We start from the raw sequence: 10,000 nt of genomic DNA on the forward strand, positions 1-10,000 counted from the left end.
CCAGAATGCATCCCCCCTATTTCCATTATTTCCTATGGGAAAATTATGTCCGCTTAACAAATTTCCGCTCTACGAACAGCTTTGACATTCCCTATCCTGTTCGTTAAGCGGAGTATATGGTTCTGTCAGTAGTTTTTCATTTAGAATCTTACAGTGGTACTGAAGAGGCTTATTAGGGGTGAAAATAAGGAATCTAGTGAGAGTGCAAGTGTTAGTGAGCCACATCCCTCCATTAGTGGGTTCACACACCACTCACCACCGGACATATTCATGAATGGTGACTTGTCCTCCGACAACCTCCCTCCTCCTCCCCTCTTCTGTGTTATCCATTGCCTCCCTTCACTTACAGTATGTAGAAATAAAAATTATACAAAATACATTCAGATATTTATAAGCTTGAGGTTTTGTTAAGATTAGAATGAATGACCTAATTTATAGGTATCAATAGTCGAACTTTTGATACTCGAATAGCCCTTTTGAACGAAAAATTAGATAAATGGAGATAATATGGAGACAGGACACTATGAGCCCCACTTGAACCCTGTACAATACAACTAGATAAATACATACACACACACTTTTTATAATTTATACAAATTACAAAGAGAAATTTCTTATTAACTTATACAAAATGCAAAAAGAATAACTTATCCCTCATTTTCACTATGAAATTGTCTTTAACTCAATTTTGATTCTTAAACATAAGCAAGCCTTAACACCTAAGAAATATGCAAGATAAATTCAATCCTTAAAGTAACACATCACTGACTAGAAAAAAACTTGGTATGTAGGCGAGACTAGCATCATAAGTTGACTTACATAAAACCAACATAGTTACCAATTCTGGTATGTAGGCAAGACTAGCATCATTAGTTGACTTACATAAAACCAACATAGTATTACGAATTCTGGCAAAATACAAGTAAAGTTAATATTGAAATTACACTAATATGCATAGGACCCTAAACAAAAATATTTTAGGAGCCTGGAGAAATATAAATATTGAAATTGCAACTTCCATGCATATATTACATCATTCATAACCTTAAAATTACCAAATTATAATATAAAATTGAAAACTAAGGAAGAACAGTTGGCTCCAAGAACTTCTGTACATGTCACAGCCAGGTAAGGATGATATCTTGCAGAGCCCCACACCATAGAAGGAAATATCCTGAAGATTATTATTAGGAATGGAGAACTTGTTGGCAATACTGAGACAGACTCATTTGGTGGTCTCAGGCAGCATTACCAACAGCTTCTCCATCCCTATTAGTCTAACTATGGAGATATTCCCTGCCCCACTGTGCTATCAGATTTAAACTTCACCATGCCCTGATGAGTACCAAAATTCTTGAAGCCAACTGAAAATTTTCCCCAAGTTGATGGGTCTTTTGGTTGGCACTATTCATCAGTGTAATTTAGGATACACAAAAAACAATGGCTGTAAACTTGTGTCCTACATCTCTAAGGTACAGATAAGTTTACCTTAGTAAAATTCCTTAGAAAAAATTATGTAAATTTGTTTTGTAAGTGATTTCATACAGTACTTCCTCTTATGACAGCAGATTGTAATATGTAGAAACACCTATCCTGAATAAAGACAGTATTTCATTATAAAAGTATCTGTGTATACCTGTACTTCTGATAAAAAAGAGAAGCATTTGCACTATTAAACTTTTCCACTACAAATTAAATATTCATGTGTAGTATGGGTACAAAAAGCTGATTCAAAAGGCAACAACAGTAGTAGGAATAAAGTTGGAGAAAGAAACAATGCTACAATGGAATGCAAAAGCCTTATGAAGTCACGTAAATAACAGAAAAATGTTTATCTTTTGGTGTAGATGTAAGCATTCTTTCTTCACTTGTAAGAGGAATCCACCACTAGGCAATAACTCATCTGCACCAAAGGTAGTGAAGATAAAGAAAATTACATCAAAACAACCCACCTTCACTTCAAAGGTGTTTGTTCAGAAATTTTACAAAGTTTCAATATGTACAATTACCAAGTATACTATATAGAGGCACTGACAATCACAAAGTTTTTCCTTATTCATATGAATAAAAAAAAATAAATAAATAACTATGAGGACTTCTGTATCATTTCTACACAGTTTTCTGTTCCTACTGTGGAAAATATTTGTCAATTAACTGATTCATCTGCTTTGTGTGATAAATTAAAAATCCTATGTGAATACTTTTCTCTGGAGCTTTGAAACTTTGAGGATAATGAACCAATTGGTTGTTTTTATATCTCTTATATCCATAATTGGACATGATAATAAAAAAAATATCAACAAAAAGCAATAATTTCATAACTAATACTAAGTCGATAAATCCAAAACCCTGATACTAGCAATAATGATACAGTGGTACTTTGACATACAAATTTAATTAGTTCTGTTACGATCGCTGTTTATCAAAAAAATTGTATATCAAATCAATTTTTCCCATAGAAATTAATGGAAATAGAATTCATTCATTCTAGTGATACGAATTTACCACCCCCAAAAAAAAAATTTAACATGTTTTAAATACTAACTAAATATAGATTTAATATAAGATAAATACAATGTTTATTGTATGCATTATATAAATGTATTTATATTTCCCAAAATAACAACTTAACCCGTAAAACTTGGGACACGTCAATAGACGTTCATCACGCAAGACTTGGGGCACATCAATAGACATTTAGGCATTTTTGGGATATATTTTGGCTATTTTCTTCCCGTTTAATTTGCTTGTGAGCTGGCAACATTCATCAGGAGTAAACACATGCTTATACATCACTGTGTCACCAACTCCCACGATGGATGGTGGGAGCGAGTGATTTCACTGTGTCCGATTCCGCCACCTCTCCTGTGCGCCTTACTTCAACACCTCGGCCCTCTCACCATGTTGCAGGGAGACAACTTTTGAATGAGAGTGGTATCAGAATAGGTGACAGGAGAGAGAGAGAGAGAAAGAGATACAAGGAGCCCGTTTTCTATCACTCTAGCCAAGGCCGCTGAACCCGATCAGACACAAGGCCACGTAAATTGATGATACCACCTCATTCAACCTGTGATATTTTGGTAACCATACTATCTAGAGACTTCTGGTTTTTTGCATTGCAAGGAGGAAGAGTTGTTTGCTAGCAGAACACCATTTGTACTCACTCGTTTATTGAATTTCCAAGTGTAATCAGTATGTGAATACAGGCTATTTTGTGTGTTTCTCGCCAAACCTGCCGAGTTAGCGCGAGCGAAATGCATATTAAACATGCATTCGTCCTTACCGACGCTGTGACAGAACTTCGTATATGTAGTTGGGAGGAGGAATTGGTGAGTTACCCATGCCTCACTATTGGCACACCACATAAACTGGAGTTTCTCTTTTAAAACCTTATGTGCTTTAAAGGCCCTGGGGTTCTCAGAATGATACACCAACAATGGTCTGACTTTATAGTTACTACTAGTGTTAGCGCACAGGGCCAAGTCACAGATACGCACACTGCGTTCATATTTTGCAATAATCTTGTGTTTCTTCTTTTCAGCCTCCTTATTTTTACTTGTGAGACCCATGATCATGAGGTCGAGTTCACAAAACACACTGCCGAGGAGCACAGACACATACAGGCAACCCCCGCTTAACGAAGGTTCACACAACGAAATTTCGCTATAACGAAGATTTAATTTTACTACCATCTGCTCGTTTAACGAACACCAAACTCGCTTTAACAAAGTTTTATCCAGGTAATTTTTTCCAAGTTTGAAAGTCCCACTGTATCACCCACGCTGACAGACTTTTAAATACACCAGCGCCTCTCGTGGACAACACGCGCACCACTCACTCCCCCTGTTCAAAACAATAACAGTGTCAGCAACAGCTCGTCTTCCCTCGCTCAACTTACCACCAAAAGGCCCTGCAATGTTGCCTAGCGTTGCTAAGAAGACCAGGAAGTCTCCTAATCTCGAAGTAAAGCTGGATATTATTCACAGACACGAGAGGCGAGAAAACTAATAGCATTGCTCGCCACCATCTTGACTCCATCTACTGTCTCTACAATTTTCAAGTCAGCAGACTCTATTAAGAAGGATGGTGAGACCGTATCTTCCTTGCAAACTAAAAGAACCACCTGAACTTGTGACTCTACAATGGATAAAATGGAAAGCCTTGTGGAAATGTGGTACATAAGTTTTACATGTGATACAATGATGCGCCCTTTGTTTACATTCCACAGGTTGCTGGTTAGTGTCTTTCCCGTTACACTCTCCCTCCCTTCATAAATTTAAGATCAGCAGCATTATAAAGTTACGTACATACATACATTAGTGTACATTATAATGACTTAAATTAAACTGCCTAAATGTTTAACTTCATAATTTTTACTTCATTAAAGTACTATGATGCACTCTTGCTTTGTTTACTCCGAAAGGAAGTTCAAGTCAGGGGTTAAACTTGTTATAATCGGTTCGCTTAACGAAATTTCGTTTAACGAAGGTTTTTTTAGGAACATAACCCCTTCGTTAAGCTGGGGTTGCCTGTACATGCATAAAGGATGAACAACGATACACAACACGAACTGAATGTTCGGGTGGACACGGGTAGCTGAGTGATCACTGCGCCACCTACTGATGGCTATTCGCATCTTAGAAATATCTTTGTATTTCGAGACGTAAAGTATATTAAATTTTTTGTCGTATATAAAAAAAATCACATGTTGGGGCGTTTGTATCTCGAGGTATTACTGTATTGATATCTTGAGTAAAAAATTGATAAATCCAAATCTTTACTTGTATCTTTATTTTAGGAAATAGAAAATTCTTTGAAAAATTCAAATTCAATGTTTATCCTTTTCTTCACTCATGATAAGTAATGTCTTAATTAAATAACTACATTTGATTTTGGAAGTTAAAAACTTCAACATTCTATTCAAATTCAATGTTTATCCTATTCTTCACTCAAGATAATAATGTTTTAAGTTATATAACTGCATTTGATTTTGGAAGTTAAAAACTTCAACATGCTTATGTTCTAAGAACTAAAATTATCAATCATCACTAGTTTTGGAAACAAAATTATTGTCAATACTGATGAATCAATATGCAGGAAAATTATTTTTCAGATTACCAATAATTTGATACCATTATCTCAATAATGCCAAGCTATGCTCATTCCTTCTTTGCCCACCGACCTTTGAATTCACTCATAGTCTACACCAGGTCAATCTCTTCTTCATCCAAAAGACGTTCCTCTTCACTTCCATCATTTTGTCTCCTATCTTTCTCCATGGTTTTCCTTGAAAAATAAATAATGTATATACATATTAGAAATAGTTCTTTATTCAGTAAGACTGGTATGAAAGACTGCTTACCTCTAAATAATGAAAGAAATAAGAATGAAAGCACATTGTACTCATTGTCTCACTGTTACACATAAAACAAGGACCAGGACTCGTTTGTTTTTCACAAAACAACACATGAAAAGTGTAAAAGGTATACAGGTTTAACTCCTTTACAATTTGCTTCTTTTGTGTTTTCAAACAAAAACCTCAGTAACATCCTACACATCTTTGGCCACTTGTGTCACAGAAGTGCAGTGGTTCACACATTCAACTTGCACAACTGGGAAGTTCGAGATTCAAGCTCCTGTTAGCTATTGTAGATAACTTGTGTTGTAGATATAATTCCTCACATTTCACCTAGGATGACCTGCAATTCTGTCTTCCTGTGTGTACACATTTGTGTGTTTAATTCCATAAGAGCAGAAGGCCTATCATCATGATCTGTGTATGTGTGTGTGTTTATGTTGTTTACACAAAATTAATTAATGGCCATAAAGATTCTATCACAAGACAGACCTGCGACTTCACTCACCTGAACACATAACCATTGATAAGTGCATCAGCAGAGACTTTACGCTTGTCTCGGCAGTGCAATCTGCATGCCACTGCCCCAACCACCAGCCCCAGCACCACTAGGCAGGCTGAAAAGGACATCGGGGAGGCAGTATCAATCACCACCTTAATCACAAAAAAAAGCTATGTATTTTCTACATGCAAACTGCCATTTACTAAAACCTATTGAAATGATCAAAGTATTATGCATTTTCTCCATTTAAGTTGCTGTTTACTGAAACCTATTTGAATGATGAAATTGAAAATTTGTGAATAAATGAAGAATACGTATTCTGGAACCTCATGAAGAGGTATTTGAATTTATTAATTAAAAATACAAGATAAAATCTTCTATTTATTTAGAATAATTCACTTGATTCTCTGTTTCCCTCTTTTTTTTCCAGATTTAGAGTTCTGAAAGGATTCCTAAAAAAAGCTCATCTACAAAAATTTGTTGAAATAATATTACGCTGATAAGAACTGCACCTTTCTACTTTGATACAGCTTTACTAATCATACCCTAATTGCAAAATGTCTACCCTTTCTTTGACATACAGTTTTTATGTTAGCATAAAGTACTTGGCATGGGAAGGGAGCCTGCATGGAGATGTGCAAGGCATGACTACTTGGAGTGGTGCTAGAGGGTAGGCGAGGCAACGCACCCCCCGGTGTATGCCCCGCATAATTAATTGATAAAATACATCTCAAGTGGTTGTGAAGCCTTAACATATATGTGAGGAAATAACTTATATAAAGCATTACTATGAACAAGGTTTTCATTGGAAATAGTATAACCAGCTTGCATCATATTAAAGTAATAAACATTAGATAACTAGGGAAGTGAGAACCAATAGCATGAGTAAACAACACGGAGGACTGCAGGTAATAGTTACGAGAGGTGTACAAAGAGTTCTCAGCCTAATATAGGAAGGGAGATAGGAGCTTGCCATTTGCTGGAAAATATTTGTATGAGACGGTATCATACCAACATATTTCATTAAGTTCAATAGTGAGGTTTCAAGAGTGAGAATGATGCCTTTTAGCAAAATCAGTGAAGTTGAATTATGGTGGGCTGTGATAAAGTTTTCCGATTCAAGGAAAACATCACAGTTAAATCATGAGTTGAGGAATGCACTACAGAAAAGTGCACTAACTTATTCCACTGTTAAATGCTGGGGTGCTTTCATCAAGCAGGGTGGAGACTTGTATGAGAATGAACCCCTAAGTGGTAGTCCATCAACTGTAGTCACCATGGAAACTGCTGCTATAGATAATCACTGAATCTTGCTGCAACACATTGCTTCTCAACTGGGGATCAGTAATGGATCTGCTGTTACCATCTTGAAATATCATCACAATATTTCCAAGGTGTCTACCAAATGGCCTTAAGAACACTGATGCCTGAGCAGAAGAACCAGATAATAACTTCAAAGGAAATATTGACCCTCATGAGAATGGATTTGAAGTGATTTATGGCCTGAATCGCAACTCGGGATGAAATGTGGATTCTTCATTTTGATCCAGTATCTAAACAATGGAAGCATCCCTCCTCTCCATTGCTACAAATATTCAATGTCACAAAGTCATCCCGCAAGGTCATGGTGACAATGTTCTGGGACACGAAAAGGATCCTCCTCATGGACTATTTGGATCATGATTACAACATTAGCATAACATACTTTGCTGATCTAATGGAAAAGCTTCTGAACTACTTGAGAAACACAATGGGTAAGTGACCTAAGCTGTTTTTTACAAGACAATGCTCCTGTGCACAACAGCATGGTGGCCATGAATAAAGTAATGAAGCTTTGAATTGTTGCCCCATCCTCACATTTCCTTGATCTGGAACCCTCTGGTTATTTTATTTTTTTTTTCTCACACATGAAGCAGCAGCTGCAGGATTTCACTGATGATGACCAAGAAAAGTCAAGCAAATTTTGGAGATTCAATCCACAATTCTTAAGGGATGGATTATCAAATTGACTGCAGAAGTGCATCATGGTCAAAAGAGATTTCATTGGAAAAAAAAAAAAAAAAAGTAAGAAGAGTGAACCTTTGCTTTAATTTTGCTCTTTCTGGTTTAGGTAAGGAACTCACTGAATATTCCTCATAGTTCTATGTATGCTACACTTGTAATGAAAGCAGTCCTAATAGTCTGAGTAAACAGAGCTACACAAAAATAAAGCCACTGCAAGAAAGATGCTGCTTTAACTGATTACACAAGAAAGTATGAACATGAACATGGTATTTCAGCAGTACACAACATGCTTTGAGATCAGATCTTCTAGGTCCTATCTTTTAGGTACATACATTGCCATGTGCATAACACCTACATTAGGTGATTCAAATTAAGCATTTGATATTACAAGTTGTGCTCAAACAAGAAATTGATTTTGTTTTTCCGTGACTATCTATGCATATCTTGTACAGTGTGCTCTTAACAACAGCAAGACAGATGATGCAATGAGTCAGGATCACTCAGCATGTGTTGACCTAAGAAATTTTCACTACATGCTTCTCTTCCTTTCATATCAACTACATCTAAAGGCACATCATATGTGGAAAGAACAAAACAAATCAAAATATGGTGATGTGGTGATGGAAATGTGAAAAATTAGAGGAAGGTTCATTTTAATAATTTGCATATAATAAATGAAAAATACAATAGGCACAGGATGGCATCATGCTGAATGGCAATAAGCACTAATACATATAGAGAAGAATACAGGATATGAACAATTTATCTTTGCCAGTACATGCATAATATGGAGATTAGCAAAGCAAAGTGAGCTGAACATTCTGCTTCCATTTAGTAATATGTAAATCCTAATATGTATGGGAGAAGTTTTTCAGAGACATTATTGGACATGGGCATAGAGGGACATCACATCTTGAATAACTAGGAATATTAAATAGTATTAGTGAAAACAATACTAGCAATTTCCTTTCTCACAGCCTTGAGAGTGTAAAGCATTTAACATTTATTGAATCTACACATCAGTCTTATTAGTCAAGAGAAAATGCAGGTTTTGATGACAGGAGACACTGCCTCTAATCAACAACAAAAACCATAATCCCTCCTGGTGAACTAGCCTTCAATTTTGCTATGCTCCATAACCTAAAGCAACTGGTGCAACACCCTACTCATATTCCTGACCGTCTTGGAGACACACCTAACATTCTTCATCTCTTCCTTACCTCTAATCCTTCTGCTTATGCTGTTACCCTATCATCTACATTGGGCTCCTCCGATCACAATCTCATTTGTTTCTTGTCCTATTTCTCCAATCCCTCTTCAGGATCCACCAAAGCAGAGGTGCCTCTAGCAGTTTGCCTCTGCCAACTGGGGGGACCTGAGGAGGTATTATGCTGATTTTTCCTGGAATGATTATAGTTTCCGTGTCAGAGACCCATCTCTTTGTACTGAAAACATAACAGAGGTGATAGTGTCTCACATGGAGGTGTACTCCTTATTCTTTCTCTCAACCCAAACCTTCTAAACCTTGGTTTAACACAGCCTGTTTTCATGCTATATATCATAGAGGGGTTGCCCACAAAAGATACTTGAGCCTTCCATCTCCTGAATCTCAAGCACTTTGTATTTCTGTCCAGAATCATGCCAAGTCTCTTCTTCAACTTGTCAAACACTCCTTCATATATAGAAAATGTCAAAATCTTTCAAACTCTAACTCCCCTCAAGACTTCTGGCATCTGTCCAAAAACATCTCCAATAACTTCCCTTCTTCATCTTTTCCTCCTTTATTTCATCCTGATGGCACCCCTGCCATCTCCTCTGTCTCTAGAGCTGAACTTTTCTCTCAAACCTTTGCTAACAACTCCACTTTGGATGATTCTAGGCTTGTCCCTCCCTCTTCTCCTCCCTCTGACTATTTCATGTCTTCAATTAAAATTCTTCGTAATGATGTTTTCCATGCCCTCGCTGGCCTAAACCCTTGGAAAGCTTATGGACCTTATGGGGTTCCTCCTATTGTTCTCAAAAACTGTACTTTCGTGCTTGCACCTTGCCTGGCTAAACTCTTTCAACTTCTACCTTTCCTTCTTGCTGGAAGTTTGCCTACATTCAGCCTGTTCCTAAAATGGATGACCATTCTAATC

At 36.7% G+C, this 10,000-nt stretch overlaps 1 protein-coding gene across 4 annotated transcripts in view; it reads right to left on the minus strand.

The window, feature by feature from the left end:
* Positions 1–5,141: 5,141 nt before the first annotated feature.
* The window catches only part of LOC123499631 (bis(5'-adenosyl)-triphosphatase enpp4-like), a 47,609-nt gene continuing 42,750 nt past the window's right edge, over positions 5,142–10,000 (minus strand). For 2 of the 4 annotated variants that reach the window (XM_045247952.1, XM_045247953.1), the window contains exons 8-9: positions 5,865–5,973; positions 5,142–5,286 (exon numbers count right to left, since the gene is read on the minus strand). In XM_045247952.1, the coding sequence (XP_045103887.1) occupies positions 5,202–5,286; positions 5,865–5,973 (194 nt within the window). In that variant the 3' untranslated portion in view covers positions 5,142–5,201. Of the gene's footprint in view, positions 5,287–5,864; positions 5,974–10,000 lie in introns of those variants that run through there. The other 2 variants (XM_045247954.1, XM_045247957.1) reach the window with 1 other exon arrangement.

Source organism: Portunus trituberculatus, chromosome 50 (assembly GCF_017591435.1).
Source record: "Portunus trituberculatus isolate SZX2019 chromosome 50, ASM1759143v1, whole genome shotgun sequence".
NCBI lineage: Eukaryota > Metazoa > Arthropoda > Malacostraca > Decapoda > Portunidae > Portunus > Portunus trituberculatus.